General features: G+C 39.5%; 1 protein-coding gene across 1 annotated transcript; it reads left to right on the forward strand.

The window, feature by feature from the left end:
* The first annotated feature begins 703 nt into the window (after positions 1 to 703).
* Amtn (amelotin) lies at positions 704 to 10,733 on the forward strand. Its single transcript, XM_050149575.1, has 8 exons — positions 704 to 757; positions 2,311 to 2,394; positions 3,736 to 3,801; positions 5,109 to 5,198; positions 7,553 to 7,588; positions 8,958 to 8,984; positions 9,897 to 10,170; positions 10,626 to 10,733. The coding sequence occupies exons 1-8, from the start codon at positions 704 to 706 to the stop codon at positions 10,658 to 10,660; spliced, it is 666 nt and encodes a 221-aa protein (XP_050005532.1). The 3' UTR covers positions 10,661 to 10,733.
* The last annotated feature ends 9,560 nt before the right edge of the window (positions 10,734 to 20,293 follow it).

Here is a 20,293-nt window from a genome sequence, read left to right on the forward strand (position 1 = left end):
TTAAGTAATAATAGATTATCTACAAATCAAGAAAAATGTTTAATACAATTTAACCTTCAATAAATAAAACTGATCTATGTGCACTGACTGACACATAATGTTAATCAAGGAAACAAATTTGGTTATAAAGAAATACATGTAATGGACTTTATTTCTGTACAACACAGCAAGAGCTCCATAGTTTGGTGCTTGAGATATTTATTCACTCTTACATGACAAAACCAATAAATTCGCGAAATGTTTTGCAAAACAGCTGGAAGTGAAGAAAATTGTCCTTTCTGTTGTTGTTGTTGTCTGCACTTTTGAAAATTATACAGGCATGTCTTCCACAATACCCTCTAGTCAAATCACAGACATTGGGTAACACAATGTCTGCAGCTAATAACCCACCTAATGAAGTGTTGGGAAGTGAAACCAAATGATTTCATAGATACTTTAGCCCTGATTGGTCTCTCAAGTTGCCTGTCTCCTGTAGCTGAGCTTAAATTCCTTCTACAAACACAAATCAGCAAAAGATAAATATTGCACCAGAGTAAAGTGGAGAAGTCATCGGGATTTTGAATATCATTTTGCCTGGTAGCATAAAGGTAATATTACTTGACCAGATTGCAAGTAGAACGATCATTTTTTAGCATCATCTTCTCTCAGAGGTTTAAAAAAAAAGAGTAACACAATTTTGTTCTTATAGGTAGCAAATCGAAACATGAAGACTACGATTCTACTGTTTTGTCTTCTAGGATCAACTCAGTCATTACCAGTAAGTGCAATGTGTTTACTTTATGTACTGACCAGGCTCAGCCATGTCTCCTTTACAGACATTTATCTCTTGCTGCTTTTCAACAAAACCACTCTGATCTGTGACCCACTTTTTAAGTTTCCTGATTTTATTATACAAAGCAAAAGATGGTAAACTAATAATGTGTTCATGCAAATTTCAATGTTTTCATTTTTAAAACGCATCCATTTTATCACAGAAGAATTTCAATTGTTTGGGCAAAGTAATAGAGTTAACATGACAGACAGAGTGAGTGACTATTTTATTTTCCAAAACAAAATGAAGATTTCTTTGGTGACTAGTTATTTGTTCATGACTAAAAGGGTAAACAACACTTTCTGATTTTTCTATGTGATAAGCAAAACATCTAAATTGGATAAACTCTTAGCTATAAAATTATATGATATACATTATAAAATATCGAACAGTTTTTACTTAACATGTATCATTACAAAACATGTTGACATATAATAGATTTTTTAATTGGGGGTGGAGAACTGGTGTTCCATTATTACTTCAGTTGTTCTAAGTTATTTTATAGGTATAGAGATAGGCTATTTGATCACCAAATAGATTTCTTTTTGATCAAGATGCTTAAGATATACAGGGAAAATGCAACAGATTTATTATGAAAGAAGAAAACACTTGAGCTCATTTGGCACTTCCATACTCATCTGTAAGACCAACAGACTACTTGGAAACACTCCAGATTGAATACTTGTCATGGTTGCTAAAATGCAGTGATGAGAACAAAGCTAGGGAGTATGATCCCCTAGAATTCACAATGGCTACATATATCAAATCATTGTTTAGCAAAAAACTTACATTGTAAAACTTTCCATGAAAAAAAATGAATAGAGAGAATGAAACAAAATATGAAAGACCAACGCATTAAGAAGTTCTAAAAAAAAAAGAAGAAGAAGAAGAAGAAGTTCTCGGTGCAGACTTAATGTTTGAAACAAGGTCAAAAATATGGCCCAAAAGTTGGCATCACTGGAGGACCACCCATCCTTCTCTCTGAGATGCATCCAGCAACAAAAGCATTCTGGGACCAGACCGGAGAGAAGGGTTTATTGTATACAGGAACTAGATCACTGCAGTGGTCCTAGTACTGACTCTGACACTCACCAGGTGACTTTGTACAGTGCAAAACTGACATGTCGCATGCAAGGCAAACGTGGAAAGGTTCAAAAAACTGCACTTTAATTCAAATATTTCAAGAAAAATAAAAACAGATGTATACAGAACAAAGATTCAGAGTATAACACAAGTCCTAGCAGAGGAGAGTAACAGTAAATAAACAGGAGCCAGAGACAAGCACTGGAATCCCACATGCCGAACTTTTTCACTTGTCTTCCAGTCTCTGATTCCAAATCCAGCCAAACAAAAAATATTTGAGGACTTAAAACTGCTTAAAAAACAAGGAGCTTAAATTTATATAGCTCTTTAAGGGACAACCTGTTAGCTTCCTGACATAAAAGGATTCAAAACCTCAAACACATCCCTCCTGCTTTAACAAATATTTATATTCACAGAAGCAGATTAACCCTGCTTTGGGACTTCCTCCAACAAAAACTCCAGATCAGGTGGCATTATTAAGTCAACAGCAACCAAATCAGGTAAGCACCCAAAAATAGCAACAGCTTACAAACCAAGACAGGAAGCATGTTAAGACTGGTAAATTTTTACAAACCAAGATTTAACTAACAGTCTCAGTCCTCAGAATCCCCCCCCCCTTTGGAATAAGTAAGAAAAGAAAGCCAGTGTACTTGCTTTGATGTTTAAATGAAGAAAGCAAAGCAGCCTCATTCTTTTTCCTTTTATTCATGTGAATTACATGAGCAAACTTTGTGTTAATATAGAAATCTAAACTAAATATAGAAAGCTTTGAAAGTGGGTGGTATTGCCTATTTACAAAACTGTGTCCTTGAGATTCTATGACACTCTGTTTGATTTGCTGAAAATGACAGGTGTACAGAAAAATAACTACAACTTTTCTCTGGGCTCTCTCGATCTCTTTTGCTCCTCCCCCTGTTCCCCACCCCCGCCGTATGTGTCGTGTGTGTGTGTGTGTGTGTGTGTGTGTGTGTGTGTGTGTGTGAGAGAGAGAGAGAGAGAGAGAGAGAGAGAGAGAGAGAGAGAGAGAGAGAGAGCACATGTGTGGAGATAAGAGGCTGACCTCAGGAGGCCTTCCTCTGTTACTCTCCTCCTCTATTGACTAGACTGGCAGGCCAGCGAAGCCATGGGATGCCTCTTTTCCACCTCCAGCCCTGGGATCACATGTGGCTGTTTACATGAGCGCTAGGAATCTGAATTCAGGTTCTCATGTTTGCCCAGCAAATGCTTTATTCACTGAGACCTCCCCCATGCCCTCTCAAAATTTTCTTAAGTTTCATCACTACCAATGAACTGATTGTTGCTATAAAGCCTGTTTTCTCGAGACATTTAAATAACCTTGAAAACTGTTTTGGCTCCTATGTTCCCTGCCACTCCAGCTCTCACTCATCCTTGCCTTGCCTTCATGTAGATTATGAAATATGAGTCAAAAGTATTAGAAGTTCAAGCTGTCTCTTTAGTTATTGGACACCGTAGATCATTCAAGTGGAATCAATCTAACTGCTGAAAGAACCTGTATCTTATACTATTAGAGACATTCTTTAGGGAAAAGAATATAAAACTTTATGTGCGAAATTGAGTGAGTACTAAGACAAAAATATATCTAAATAATAATCATAAATAAATCACTTGATAAATATCATAGACTTGGCATACTACTAGGCCATCCAGAACCACACAGGAGACAATGAGACCTCATGCAGACCATTGGTGAGCAGTGAGGGAACTGAAGGTGACTATACCTTGGAGAGCAGTATAAACTACCTGAGACTATCTATCTACCATTGATGCTGCAGTACAAAGAGATACTCTCTTGTCTAATGCCCAGTTTCGATGCCCCGCAGATCTTTCCTTCCATAAGTCTAATACCACTAGCGCAGCTGCTCACCTGGGGTTCAGACCTGCAATTGGTAAGTACTTCCTTCCATCACCACACTACCTTTGGTTTCATTAATCTGGCACCTGATACTGAGCATGGAGGAGCGTCAAGAACATATGGAAATGTCTGTCCACAAGTGCATATGCTCACACATTCACTGCACATGGGCTGGAAGAGGAGCAAGAGGATATTCAGAGAGTCAGGCGCCACTCAATAAATCTTCGAAAGCTTTCCTCATAAGCCCCTCGGTAGCACTGACCTCATTCTCATTTTTAATCTCCAGATCCTGATACCTCTTCTCTAAGATTCTGCCCCAGCTTCTGCACCAGACCTTCCTTGACAGCCCCTATCATATCCACATCCCACATAAATACTATGATTGCTATTGTGACCCTGTAGGGTGACAACAGGACAGTAACAGCTTTGCTCACGGAACATCGTTAAAGAGTCTTCTGTTTGGGGAAGAAAAGCATTTCCCTCATGACTTTTCCAGTGTTCATATTGAAATATAGCATTAACCCATGCTCCAGACTCGGTATGTTTTTCTGTATCTCATAACCTTGTCTGGAAATACCTATGAAATAATTCACTTCTTAAAGGAAAAAGGCAATCAGAAAATGTCCTATAACCATTATTGCATACAGAAGGGGGTAAATTACCTAAATGGTCTCAGAGATAACAAGAAAAAATTTTAATTCCTGGGGAAGCTGAGACAAGCAGCTCAGTTTGTAAAAGCAAAAGGCCAACAATCCGAGTTTGAAGCCCAGGAGCCACATAAATGGGGAAGGAAAAAACAGGCACAGCAAAGTTGCCCTCTGACTTCTACAAACACATGCTTAGCATGAGCATGTACACACTATTTTTTCTTTCTTTATAGTTTAGTGTAGGAGTTTGATAGGTGGCTCAGTAGGTAAGAGCACTTGCAGAGGACTTGTAGCATGGCAGAAGACCCCACACCGCTCTTGTAGAAGACCGGAGACTTGGTTCCCTGCACTTGTGTAGATCAGCTCGCAAATTCCTGGAACTCTAGCTCCAGGAGGCCCAATGCCCTCATCTGCCCTACTTAGGCACCTGCACTCATATACATACTTACATACAGACAAACATACATGCACACACGCTGACACACATGCATACACATAAAAAACAAATCTGTGCTAGAAAATTAAACATCTGAATTTTATCTCTGTGATTAATTACACACACAATAAAATAGTATGAACTTATGTAAGAAATCCTTCCTTTAAATCTATATTTTACCTTTAATAGACATATTTTAGGGTCCCAGATGTTCAAACTGAAAGAAATATAATGAAAATCTTCTCTGCCGCCCCACAGCTCAACCCTGCCACTGGACTGGCACATGGGGCACAGACACTCCCTTTTACCCTGGGCCCGCTGAGCAGACCACAACAGCTGCAACCCCAGGTAAGTGGAGGGAAAGGCTTCCTGAACTCAGGACATTTTCCCTCAGCTGAAGCTATGAGATCAAACAGCCTTCTTCAAGGGTCTTATAAACTGTAAGCAGATGGTTTTCAGGTGTTTATTCTATGGACACAAAATGGCATGAATTGTTTCGACACCTTCAAATGCTTGCGTACAGTGTTATTTTCACTAACCGCATAGTATGCTGCTATATACATAATTTCTTACTGCAGAAAATAAGAAAATTATTACCACACACTAGCAAGAAAACATGAAGGAATGGAGCATAAAGGCTGGAAGGTTGCCATGGGGAGGGGAGAAATGGGAGGAGAACCACAAAAACACATTTGGTCAAATGCCATGCTAGTATCTACTAGATCACAGGATGGTGACTTAAAAATTAAAATATTTGAAAAGAAACAGACTCAGCACAGCATCTTATTCCCCAGAGCCAGAGACATTAGTGAGCACATTATAAAAGGTTTGTATAGAAGATCGGACATTGCACATTCCCCAACAGGCAGCAATGTTAAATCATTGATTCCTCAGTCTTGCTGAGGATTCTCCAATGTCTCTGGGCCAGGCCTAGCTCCGGTCCCTCTAACCTGCCTCTTCCTATGTAGAGTGAATAATTTTTGTTAGAACATTATAAGCATATATTTTACATAATAATGGGTCCCATTATGACATTCTCATACATGCCTATGAAGTATTTCTATCATAATTACCTCCCATTTCTTTCCATGTCCTCCTCCCACTGGCTGGCCTTCCTCTTTCCATCTAATCTCCCTTCTTCTTTCACATCCTTTATTGTGTGCAATCAATGAGCTTGATTAGGTTGACGTACAAAAGCACAGGTGAAGTATCACTTAAAGAAACATGAGCGACTTACCCATGGCTATGTACTGAAGATGTCTCTCTGCTACCCCAGCAAATATTAACTGACTACGAATCCTCAGAGAGGGGTGGGGCCTCGTGGGTCCCTCCCCTGTCCATGACAGAATTTTCACAGGTCCCATCTTATGCAGGGCTTGCGCTGGTAATCACAGCAGCTAAGAGTTCAAGAGTGTGACAGCCCAGTCCTTCCCACAGGACAGCATTGCACACCACTCTGTCCCTTCCTCCAGCTCTCCCATTCTATTTGCCACACTCTGTGCTTCCCTCTGAGCCTCCGAGATGTCCCTCTTAGGGCTAAGCACTCAGTGATCTTTTTATTCTCGGCATTTAGATCAGTTTTGAGTCTTTGCCATACCTATGACCCATCACCAAAAAAAAAAAAAAAAAAAAAAAAAAAAAAAAAAAAAAAAGACATAAAGAGGTTTCTCTGACCAAAATGATGACAGACAGAAGTACTAATTTACGGGCAGAAACGTAAATGTTTGAAAAGCAATATAAAGTTGGATCACTTTCTATGACACAAACCTACATTTGTAGCCTTTAACTACCAAAGCCAGCCTTGGGAAGAAAGGATGCAGAACCACAAAGCTAGTCAAATCCCAGCTCTCTGTGTAAACAGCCGGCGCCGTGTGGGCGAGTTATTTCAGCCTGGTGGGACTCACCTTCCTCAAAATGTAGAAGAGGCATTAAAGTAGAGGCTTCCTCTGACTGTTGCAAAAATTAAAAAAATAAGTGTCTAGAACAGTTTGTGCAACGCAGTAAATACTCGCGTGTTCGCTGTCATTACTTCAGACAACGTCCAAGCAATAACTGAGACAAGGTATCTCCTTTGTAATTACACTGCTGAACATTAGGTTAAATTTCATTATCACGGTCACTTATGTACCCACCCATTTCCCCTTTTTATTTATTTACTTTTGTTCCTTCCACTCCAATTTTCCATTAAAAAGAGATTTTAATTTGGTTTTCTTCACAACCCTATCCCTTCGTCACCCACCCTGACAGTTGTTTGGATTCGTTGTTCCTCTGCTGCCGGGAGACAGGAGCTGACTACCACTATGTCACTGTTGGCCTGACAGGCACTGCTGTGCCAGCTGAATGGAAAAATGACAAGAGCAGGAGCCGGCCAGACTCAAGTCCTTCAGGGTGGTACATACTAAGTCGAAAGTCAATTTTGATTACTTTTCCTGACACTGGATTTCCTGTGGAAATCAAAATAAAAGCTTAAGACTTGAGTTTCTTTTTTGTAAAGTTAGGCTAGCTTTTTTTTTGGGGGGGGGGGTAGCAGCATGCCAACTCCTCATCCATTTCAGCAAGCAAGCAACTCATACCCAGTTATCAGTACTTCTCATCTACCTTCCAGACCTCGACTGTGGATGTGGGCTGCTGAGCAAGTGGGACCCCTAACCCATCCCCTAGTATTTGACTTTAACAGTGATTTTTGTCCCTTTATTTTTTAGATGTTACCCATTATTGTGGCACAACTTGGAGCTCAGGTAAGACTGTTGTGATTTTCAATTGCCCATGTGCAGAATATTTCTCTTGTCTCAATTCACCAATCAGGCACCAGGATTCTGACTCACTTTGCACTGTTTGAGCACTGAGAATAGCAAGATATAACACTTACTTAGCCCTGGCAGGCTGGCAGGTGCACTTCTATGTCCTTCATGGTACCGTTTCAGTTAACAACAACACAATCTCTTGTAAACATCATCACTGCATCCAGTCTGAAAATGAATGAGATACAGTTACCCCTCTAGCCACACCCTTAATAAACAAAGCAGCCAGTCACCCCTGAACCACACTGTCAAAAAAGAAATAATTTAGTGGGATTAATATGATGACCCATGATGTGGGGGGGTTGTTTTTAATATCAAATCTATTTTAGCCATATGTGTTTATCCCACAATGCTCAACCTCTTTTTTCTTTCTTGTCAGTCCTCAACACTTTCTTCTATTCCTATTAGTTTTTACAAAAGTTACTCTTGAGCTCACTGATAAAATTATCAAGGACCAAAACCAGTATCAGCATTAACATCAGATGGCAGCTCCATTCCTAAAAGGAGAGGTGAATATTAGTACAAAATCCCTATCAACCCTTTGTGTTTAAACAGGCACCTGTATAGCTTATTAGGATGTCCTTGAGTTTGTAATCCTCCTGCCTCAACCTCTCCAGTGCTGGAATTACAGGAGTGTGTCATTCACTACACCCACTCCTATTGGCTCTTTATGCCACATCTTGAGACTACATCTCAAGAAAAGAAATTCTGAAGTGCAGCAAAGATTTAGGTACCACATACTCGTTAAATAATATTTGTGGTGTATAAAATACAGCTAAAACTTAAATTTAAGACCAAATCAAAACAGAAAAATTCAGTGAGCTACAACATAGCCATAAATAAATATTACATACCCATTTAAATTGCATTTATCACAATTTGGCAATAACACAGATAGGGGTTGTTACAAAATACTAAGAAAAAAGGAAAGAAAAAAACTATATAAATGAGTTTCTATTATATGAAGAATAAATTTGTAAAACAAGACCTGGAAAGACCCATCATATGTAAATCATAAGATCATTTTTTCTGTTGCTTTCTATATTCTCCAGATTCTTTCCAGTGTATATCTATAACCTAATTATATATGTGTGTGTATAGTTTTCAAAGCTAAGTCACATTATTCAATAATAAACATGAGCAGTCCCAAACCACATGCTGACATGAGTTTTATGATATAGATACCAGATCATCCAATTTCTTTATAATACTGAGAAGTATTTGAAGGTTTTGAGTTATAGTATATACATTGCATTGAATATATTGAAAGTTCTCTCATTGCTTCTGTTTGTCATTTTGCTTTTAGGGCACTCTCCTAAGCTCAGAAGAACTGGTAAGAAGAAAACCTCTTAAGTCACTACCATTTTAAATTCTCCTCATTCCTCCCAGTGTCCTCTGCCCTTCCAGCTCTTTCGATCACATCCCCTCCCCCACCTCCTCCTGCCATGAGCTGTGCAGTTTTACAGCTCCTTGGAGTTGATTATTCTTCCTCAGTTAAAGATTTTGTCATCTTTCTCCTACTAGCTTCCATTAATTTAACTTTGCATTAGCTTTCTATATATTGCCCTCAGACTCAGTATTTTTTTACTTATTTATTAAAGAATTCTGTCTCTTCCCCACCGCCGCCTCCCCTTTCCCTCCCCCTCCCCCAATCAAGTCCCCCTCCCTGTATTAACCCAGAGGGCCACTGCACACGTTTAAACTTTACTTTGATTGACTTAAATTGTATATTAAAGATTATACATTATTCTATAGATGTAGACACAAAGTAATATAAATACTGACTCTTCAGGAAGGATTAAACCTGTTGTACTTTCCATTTTATGAGAGTTTTTTTTCTATATTCTGGTAGTAATGAGTTAATTCCTTCTTATAGACACAAATAACTGAAGAATAAGAATTAAAATTTTTATTATGCTCACTCATAATTTCTATGCAATTATGCACAGATCGTGTTTATAGATATGTATTTGGACTACTGTGGTATCTAAACATGACAACAGAAATAAGTAATTGAGGTAGCATCATAGTGTAATGGATTAAGTAAAATGCTGCAGATCCCCGAGTAGCTACAGCGGCAGAAACGCTGCGGGTCCTCAAGCAGCGGCTGTGGGCAGCAGGTCTTTGACTTTAGCCTCTCCCTTCGGCCATCCCTATCCCACCCGGCTGTCCTCCCTCTAAACAAAAAAGATCAGTTAACCTGGTTAAAATGAGTTCTTTTCTTCTGTTTCCTTCCCTATAACAGCCATTAGCCTCACAAATCTTCACAGGCCTCCTTATCCACCCCTTGTTCCCCGGAGGCATTCTGCCCTCCAGTCAGACCGGGGCTAAACCAGATGCACAAAATGGAGTCCTTCCTACGAGACAGGCAGGAACAAGCCCTGCTATACAAGGAACCACCCAGGGCCACGTCACAACTCCTGCGGTCACCGATGATGACGACTATGAAATGAGCACCCCTGCAGGCATGCGCAGGGGCACACACACCACGGACGGAACCACGACAGACCCGCCTAATAGTAAGTTGTCCCACCTCACAGCTTGCTCATCACCATGAGGGGCAACAGCAGAATGGCCGGGAGGGGTTCTTTGCCTTGCACTGACAAACACAGACCTCAGGCAAGGAAAGGAGCCTTCTCGATGCGCATGGGCATCAAGACACATGAAGCAACAGTTTTACTAGGCTACCAATCCTAGTATTAACCCAAGAAGAAAACAATCAGTTGTTGATATAACTTCCACAACACACGTACTCGCACACGCGCACGCACACACGCGCATGAGCACACACGCATGCACATGGGGCCTATAACCAACTTGGAATGAGCCTTAGGATCGCCATAATATTGCAAGGAGCCACTGGTTAATAGTCTGAAATTCACCAGGGGTACACCGCCCATCTGCATTCCCGCATCGTGTGTAAGCACGGGATGTTTTTACCTGCCTCTAAAATCAATCACTTTGTTTCTTCTAGGAACTCGCAAAGCTGCTTCAGATCTCTTTGACTAGCCCACACCACATTTGGAGGTTTGTGAATCGTCTTCATTAATCACATGAGACACCGTGAAAGGTTTCGGGAGGCATGAATTCTTAGTTTACCTGAGATTTTCCTTGAAATTTCAGGAGATAAATTGAATGAAGAGAAAGTCAAGTTCAAAAACATCATTAAATAGATCAATTTGTCTTTGAAATTCTTGGTATGCTACATCAAACCTGGAAGATATGTATATTAAAATATATTTTGAAAACTGACTTTTTCTCCTTTGGGGCTGGAAGAAAGTTGGATGCCTTCAGAAATTACCTCAGCATGTCTTCATGACTTTAAGCCTAGAACTTCCTTTGGAAGTGGGAAGTATTTCTGCCAAGAGAAAGGATAGTTTGTGATGTGGGGATAAAATAATCACCTCACAACACACTCCAAGAAGAAACAGAAATTTAATTTTCAATAAGCAAGTTATTTGTGATAATTTATGGTAAACAATAGAAACGAACAAGCACCAGCCCAGGAGCGGCCCTAGAGTCAAAGCTGTGGAACTGAGGCATTTGTTTTCTCACATCTTACAGCTCAGAACAGGAAACATCACTAACAAAAGCACTCAATCAGACCAGTGTGATACTCTGCCCTGTCCACATAAAAGACAGAACTTAATCTGCTTATATTTATAACTCAGACACCTGCATTCATCCGGGTTGAAATTGAACCAGCCCCCAGTGTTGTGGGATATATTGATCACACCTGAGACTGCCAATAAAGTTTTCTTTGAATCAGATGGTGGAGCTAGCTAGCAGGTGAGCAGAATTGGCCGTAGATGTTCTCAAGGACCCAGAACGTACAGGTACAGGAAGCAGTAGGGAGGAGCTTAGAAAGATTCATTGGCTTTCTGGATTGAGGAAGGAGAGAGAGAAGAAGTCACTGGTTGTTTCTCCACCACTACTCAGATCAATAAGGTGTTTACCCGGATATCTGACTCCTGAGTTTTATTTAATAATCAAACAATATAAGTAACCACTTCACCCTAACCACCCCCCATCAAGTTAATAATGTTTCTCGGGATGTGTACCTGGGACCATCAGTATATAATAGACCTAAATATGCATCATGAAATTCATTCTGTCCCAAGTCCTTCAGTGGTTAAAGACTTATCATCAGTATCTATAGATTCTCAAACATGCATATAAATTGACATTTTTGTGTTTCAACTTCAAAAAAACATCTTCAGCAAGAAAATGGTTTTAGTCTTGAAATCTCATGTTTGATATAGCAGAAGATACTATGATTCTTTCATCTGCTTCTGCATTGAATGTTAAAAATTTTTGCAGTATATGACTCAGACAGGTAGAATTAAAAATTAAAATAACATTTGACTGTTACTATGAAAATAGAGTTACTTTGCCAATACATCCAAAGGATCACAGAGATCTTCCAGTGATCAAATGTTGAGAACAACTTTGAGCAAAGTCACTTCTGTTTATCTTTGACCTCTTCAGGTTACATATATTGATCTTTACACGTAGAAATTCCCACTGTTTGTTTTACTATTACATGACCTAACACAGTAATTCTGATGACATCAACTTGATGTCATCAGTCCCCACCCAAAAATTAGAAATTGCGATAAGCTTAGTTATAAGTGCCGCATAACAAATATACCCCTGAGTGGGATGACTGTCCTGGTAAATGAGGCATTGGTGAAAACCAAAACTGGTGTTACCAATTTACCAACTGATAACCGGTAGCATTTTCTTAGACTAGTCCCTGGCTTCAAATGCTTAGACATTTTTCCCTTTTGTTAATGGCATAAATGCCCACTTTTACCATACACATAAAACACAGTCCCATAGTGACACCAACTGTGTCCTTTCACTTGGGAAAACCCTGAGTGACAAATGAAGCATTCCAAGTCATTTCTGAATGGAACTCCCAGAAATAACTATTCACAAACCACATAAATATTCTCCCCTAAGACTAAACTAATGTATCCCTAATTTAATTTTCCTTAGGCACATTCAAAAAATACCTATGACCACACCAATGCCATCTGACACAAGTTCTAGTAAGACAAAGGAAACTCCGAGGGGACAGAAGTCACAACTAGCTGTGGCTAAACTATCTTAACTGTATGCTGATGGCACAACCTATAACCCCAGCTACTAAGGAGGATGAGGCAGGAGGATTGCAAGCTCAAACGCTGTCACTGCTCTAGAGGAAGTTCAAGGCCAGCCTGGCCAATTTAGTTAAGCCTTCTCACAATAAAAACATAAAAAGGTCCAGAGGGCAAGGAGAGATGTCACAGAAGTCAAAGTGCTTGACATGCATCTCCAGTACCAGATTACTCCCAGAATCCAGTATAAAATGCTGGTGGGCATAGTGGCCTCCTGTAATTCCAGTCTCAGAAGGTGGAGACGGGGCTACCAAAACAAACCCGATGGGAAAGCTCTGGGTTTAATTGAGAGCCCCTGCCCAATTAGATAATATGGAAAATCAATCAATAGCAATGATTTCAACAACTTCTAGTTTCCACAAGCAACACACACACACACACATGGGAAAATGGGCTGGGTACTTAATTCAATGATGGAATGTGCTTGTCTAGCACATGAGAGGTCCAGGTTCAATCCTCAGAAATGAATAAAACAAAGATGGCTTACTGTTGCAAAAGCTACAAAATATAGGGTCTTGTGCGTCCATTCCTAGCATCATCTCAAGGCCTTGAGGGGCTGAGCACCAAACAAAGGGAAATGTTGTACGCTGAGGGTGTAGGAAATATAAAGCATCTGTAGAACTTGAGTCCTAATTTACTTCTAATTCTAATTTAGCCATCAAAGCTTGAACAAGGTAACAGATATAGAAGTCCAAAGGATAGCTATTAATAAAATACAACTCCAGCCTCCTACAGAATTTAAAATTTTCTAGTAGCCACATGGAAAAGGTAAAAACAAGCAAATGAAATTTCATGCCACTAAAAATCTTTTTATTCAAGATAACCAAAATACAATTTGATAAAAATTCAACATAAAGTTTTTGATGGTTTATTTACCTTTTTTGATGCTACTAAGTCTCTGAAATCTAATATATATTCTAATATATGTTCCCATTTAAGCCACATTTCAAGTTCTTAATAGCAACATGCAGATGGGGAGTGCTATATTTAAAAAACTAAAAGATTTTCAACATTTGTGAGTTTACAGAAAAGTGAAAGAGAATGTAGACATTGTTCAGTTCCTTTTTCCTCTTCTTACACAGTTAATCCTATCATCAGCCTCTTAATGTGGTCCCTTTTTTGCAACTGATGATCCAGTACTGATACATTGCTACTAGCTGGATTCGATATTTTACATTAGAGCTCACACCTAGTGTTGTATGTTATATATATTGATTTTTAGGTTGATGTAAAGAATATGTTGCTGGGTTCTAGATAAGATGGAATTGAATTTGCAGATCAGATTGGGGGAAACTGACATCTTGACATGATGAGCTCTACCCACAGACATAAAATATCTTGTTAGTGATTCATGATTTTTAAATTTATCCTATTAACATTTAATGGTTTTCACAAGTGTGTTTATGTTTAAGTTTAACCCCTGGTTATTCTTTCCTTAAATTTAGACCTGTGCTCTCCAGGATTTTTATGTTTAAAACACATACAAAAACCAACAATGGTTAGTATTTCAAAATTAGTTGCCTCACATTTGCCAATGCTATGATTTGCTAGGAATCTCCGCCCCCTGGTGGTTTCCAGGCAGCAAAACTACAAGCGGTTCATTAAGTAGAGCTAAGAGACCAAGCAATACCTGCAAAGAATTAAGTCTCAAATCTGACAGCCATTCATACAGCAAGTGGAGACGAAAGGTGATTAAGGGTGACGTGTGGGAGAAGCCAGTGCCCCAGCAACAACATGCAGGTTTTCTCTCAGGGACACACTGGCAGACTCGGCCAAAGAGATCAACCTAAGGTGTAGGGAGCCATGTTCAGAAGACTGTGTTTATCCATTACTCCTTTTTTCTCATCATTTTATTAGCATTTTTGATTCTAAAGATTTTATATGGCTCCTGCTGCAATGTGCTATGCCAAATTTATAGCTTATGGTTTTCAACCATATTTTTTAAGGTTTGCTTTCAATTTCTTGAATGTATTCTCAGTTGTAAAATATAATTTACTTATCTTTACTTCATACAGATTTTTATACGGGTCAGTTTTTATTCTCATTTTTCTCCATGGAATTTTGCCTTCCTATTGATAGAGTGGGTATACGGTGCTCAGTGAGATTGCTGTTCCCAATACCTGATTGTTCTCTGAAACTCAACTTCTACTGTCCTGCCTGAGACTTGGTGACGAATTCTGATAAAGAACCTCCCCACGTTGTACTTGACTCCACCCTATGACAAATAAGAAGTGATTATTTCATAAAACATAAATACTAATCACAGATTGAGTATTAACAGTCCCATCCTAGCCTAAAGGAAACAAATAAGAATTGGAGGGGCTGCTGAGAGGGCTCAGCAGGTAGAGGAGTCTGCTGCCAGTCTTGATGTCATGAGTTCAATCCCTGGGTCACACATGGTGGAAGGAAAACAGACTCCAGAAACTGTTCTATGGTTTCCACATACATGCCATGGTATGTGTGGGCTCATACATGTATGTACACACAGAGAAAAATAAAATGTAGTAAAAAAATAATTTCATATGGAAAAACTTGTTAAATGTGGTGTGCTTGTGTGTGCACCCATGTGTATATAGACTAGATGCCAAAACGTTTTGGCCGGTCTTCTTTCTTTATATTATGCTTATGTGTGGACTGTCCCCCCCCCCACACACACACATGTGAATACTTACTCCCCAGCTAGTGGTGCTGTTTTGGGAGGTTTGTGGAACCTTCTAGACATAAGACCCATAGAGGATGCTGGGCCCTGTGTGTACTGGTCCAGAGAACGCTGGGCCATCTCTGCTGCCAGTCTAAATCCTGTTTCCTAAGCTATTCAAGTGTGACCAGCTCCACGTTCCTACTTCAGCAGCCATGAGAAACTGCACCGCTTTGAACCACGATCAGAAACAAGCTTCTCCTGTCAGCTGCTTTTGTAGGTAACTGCCACGGCGATGAGAAAGTAACTGATACGATCTGCACTTGTGCAAGTTTCCATTCGGAAACTAAAATGTCATAGCGCTGCTACAAAGCATATGCACTAAATTTTTAAATCTTTCTTGATTATTCTGTTTCTGTATATGCAGGTGAGGCATATGCTTATCGTGTATCCACAAGATAGCCAGAGAAGAGCATCGGGTACTCTGCTCTATCCCTCTCCACACATTCCCTGAAAAGGGCTTTCTCACGGCACAGGGCTACACTAAAACTGCCTCTGCCTCCCCAGCGCTACATTAAAGGCAGGTGTGTTTTGTCTGGCTGCTGAAATTTTATCTTTCTGCTAACGTCTCCGCAAGCCCTCCTGGAGCCTGCAATGCTGTTGCAGCACAGCAAATGCTGAACCCTAGAGCGACAGGTTAATTATCGTGACTATTTCTTAAAGCAGAAGTAAATAAAAATCAGCTCTTAAAAGTACGAGAAATAGAATTAGTGATCCAAACCCCATGGCTTATCTGCTACTGCTCTGTACTCTTGGATGACTATTTTATCAAACAACTTTAGTAATCACATTTTAAAACACTTTGTTGATTACCTACACTTCTTCGTCAATTTCCTGACATAGCTAAAGAAATTTTATATTTGAAATCTTTACCTGTGTGGACATAAAGTAAATTTGGAGTTTCCTATTACTTTGTTTTGGGTTGTTTCAGTTTGGTTTGGTTTGGTTTTTCTCCTTCTCCCAGCCCCGAAACTGGAATTGGTGCAAGGATTTGACTTTTTTCCCTGTATCCTTTTCCAGTGCTCCAACATAAGCTCCTATGGTGACAGAAGCAGGGTGCTTGGTAAGAAAAGAGAGTGCTAGTGTTTCAGAATGACATTCACCCATGTGAAATATCTGACTGACTTACAAGCCCTCCCCTTACAGGACAATTCCAGTTCAATCAGTCCTCGCCCATGGGATAGCAGATGGAAGTAACAAACATGATCTGGGCTTCTAAGGTAAAGGAATTCAGCAAACATGGAAAAGACTTACGTCCAAAGGGAACTTTACTTCCTCCCACCAATATGAAGTGAAATGTATAGACAAGCACTCTTGTCTTGATGAAGAATGGACCAATGCTTGATGCTTATCTGTGAGTGAGAACGATGAGGATGCATGACTGCAGCAATGCCCTCAAGGCTCCCGGCAGGAGTTTTGTGTGTTCTGGGAGCACTGCGTATGTCTGACCAGCTGTGCGAGACTGTTTAATAATTCCGTCTCTTCTCACCCGCTTCCACTTGTGCAGTGTCCACCAAGGAAACCCCTATACTATAATAAGCACCAGACACGTCTGTATCACCACTCAAATCAGACTTTGTGTCAGCAAGCTTCACCCAGTTAATTACCAACCATTTTGCCAAGTCCACGCCCCGTCTGCCCCACACATTATAACTGCCTTATTTGTTTTTCAAAGGAATGTCTCACCAGACCATCTGAAACTGGTTATTCTGTCTGAAAAAAGAAATGCTCACGAATCTTCACTATACTCAGCAAGTGCTACCACAAAAACCTGATGAGCATTGCCAACTTATGCTCTCATGGGGATCAAATCTCGGTCTTTAAAACTTTATAACATTTAACGTCTTTGCATTTCAACAAATCATGTTTCTTTATTAAACCAAAGAAAACACTATGGTACACACATGACACGTTCAGAAATGTAATCGCCTCCCTCATACTCCTTCTGCAGTTTCTATTTGTTTTCATTTTCTCCCCCAGTTCTGATCTCTTCCCCACACCATCACGAGCAGTCAGGTGTAAACACTATGTCTACTTCAACTCCCTGACAAAACTGTAAAGAACATTAGCACTGGCTATTTGTAGACTACTTGGCAACCTTTCTGACACACATTAGCAATGTAATAACCTTGGCTATTATAATTCATTGCACTGCAAATATATTCTGTTTTCTTGCCTATATGAGCAAGAGAATTTGATTTCTTTTTCCCATCCCCATCTTTTTTGAGACAGAGTTTCATTATATAGACCTGGCTGGCTTCAAACTTGTGGAAATCCCCCTGCCTCTGCCTTGCCAGCGTGAGAGTTATGAGTATGGGCCACCATGCCTTGGTGATTATCTACTTTTTACTTTCTGCAAATGTAAGGAAATTGCAGGGAGACATCTTACAGGCTGCATATAGAAATATGTACATCGCAGCAAATGGATGGATCTAGAAAACATCATATAGAGTAAGGTAACCCAGACCCAGAAAGACAATTATCAAATGTACTCACTCATAAGTGGCTTTTAATCATAAAGCAAAGAAAAACAGCCTATAAATCACAATCCCAGAGAACCTAGACAACAATGAGAACCCTAAGAGAGACATAAATGGATCTAATCTACATAAGAAGTAGAAAAAGACAAGATCTCCTGAGTAAATTGGGAGCATGGGGACCATGGAAAAGGGTTGAAGGGGAGGGGAGAAGAAGAGAGGGGAGCAGAGAAAAATGTGTAGCTCAATAAAATTAATTAAAAAATAAGATAGCAAGGGATAAAAACTAGAAAAGCAACTACAAAAGGGGACGAGTCATCATGAGAAAGGCAGGTTTGGTTATTTGTGCTCAGGGAAGTGAGCAAAGATTTGTTCTGAGCACTAACAAATATTTTATTTTTTAAAAAAAGGCTGTTTTCTCTTAAAAAAGAAAGAAATATGTACATCGCTGGTGCTAATAATAATTGCCATGTCACATAGAAGATAAAATGAGATATGAATTTAAAACAATCAGGTAACGACTAGAACAATATACTTACCATCCCCTTTAATAGCTACAGAGCAAAAACAAGCACGTTGGTGGTCTTAATAGGCCTAAGATGTAAGAATTAATTGTAAAGGGAAGATTCATAAATGTCCATGTCACAAAAGATTCTGGAGAAGATGACATTTTCATTCTCCAGGAACAGTTCTTTGTGGTGACAGTGCAGCTGTGCACACCAGCACTGCGCCTGCTTTCTGTGTTGAAGTGGTCCCCTTACAAAAGAAAATCCCAACTACATTCAAGTCTTTATTTTTCCATGCAGATCCAATCATAGCTACACCATTTTGCTAACAACTGAATCAAGGCAAAAAAGCTTAATTAAATGTCTTATTTCATAATATGATTTTACATTTTATTTGGAAATAATTTTAGGTTTATATAATCAGAATAGTGAGATGGCTTAGAAAGCAAGGGTGTTTGCCACCAAGTCTGATGACCTGAGTTAAATCCTCAAAACCCACATGGGAGAAAGTACCAATTCCCACAGGTTTTCCAGAGAGAGAGAGAGAGAGAGAGAGAGAGAGAGAGAGAGAGAGAGAGAGAATTCAAAATTTAAGTGTTCAGCATTGCACTTGAACCGAAGGCTCTAAGACACCTTCCATTCTGTCCCCAGAGAGGTGCCCGCCACCTCTGCCACCTCACTCTGAGCAGTAGACAAGCAGTTTCTCCTTTAACTCGGGCCTCCTTTTGGCCATTACAGGTACCTGCATACATGTGTGCATGCATACATAATATAGATAATAAAATAATAAAATCTTTTAAAAGAAAGAATGAAGCTAACATTAGTAACACATTATTTGCTAAACTACAGGTTCTATTTTATAATATGATATTTTTATTGATTATTCCTGTGGGAACTCCTTCAGCTAATAGCATTTAAGATACCAGCCCACTTTGGACATGGTCTCGTGTACTATAAATGCAGATGAAAAGCATGTGTGGGTCTCTCAGCTGCTGAATTCAGCTCCAGTCCCCAGCACATGCAGAGGACTGCAGATATCTATTCTTTCTGTGAGTTTATCCCCAGATAAATAAACCTTTGTTTTACTCCATTTGGGGAGTAAAAAGGTTCCATTATTGTGGAACCTTTTGTACACCAACAGATTACTTGGTAATTTCACATAATGTACCCCAATCACACTTACTTCTTATTCCTTCCATATCCACACACACACATATGCACACACACATATGCACACACACACACACAATTTTGTTACTTCTGACCCCTAAAAAAAAAAGGAGGTGTAAAAAGTCCAATTAGTGTTGCTCATATACTCACTGGAGTATGGTCAAACTTTAAGTGGCCAGCACCTTAAAGAAAACTGAGTCTTTCCCTACACGCACTTCCTCCAGAAGCCATCAACTGTGGATAGCTACACTTCAGCACTCTTATCACAAATTTTAAGAAATCTCTAACTAATTTCTAACAAACTTGACTTCAAACTTAAATCAATCAGAAGAGACGGAGAGGGACATTTTATACTCATAACAGGATCAATTCATCGAGAGGAAGTCTCAATCCTGAATATCTACGCCCCTAATATAAAAGCACCCACATACGTAAAAGAAACATTACTAAAACTCAAGGCAGCCATCAAACCGCACACACTAATAGTGGGAGACTTCAACACTCCTCTCTCACCAATGGACAGGTCAATCAGACAGAAACCTAACAGAGAACTAAGAGAATTAATGGAGGTAATGAATCAATTGGACTTGACAGACATCTATAGAATATTCCACCCAAATCGGAAAGAA

This window comes from Alexandromys fortis, unplaced genomic scaffold (assembly GCF_014885135.2).
Source record: "Alexandromys fortis isolate MF-2015 unplaced genomic scaffold, M_Fortis_MF-2015_v1.1 scaffold_0, whole genome shotgun sequence".
Lineage (NCBI taxonomy): Eukaryota > Metazoa > Chordata > Mammalia > Rodentia > Cricetidae > Alexandromys > Alexandromys fortis.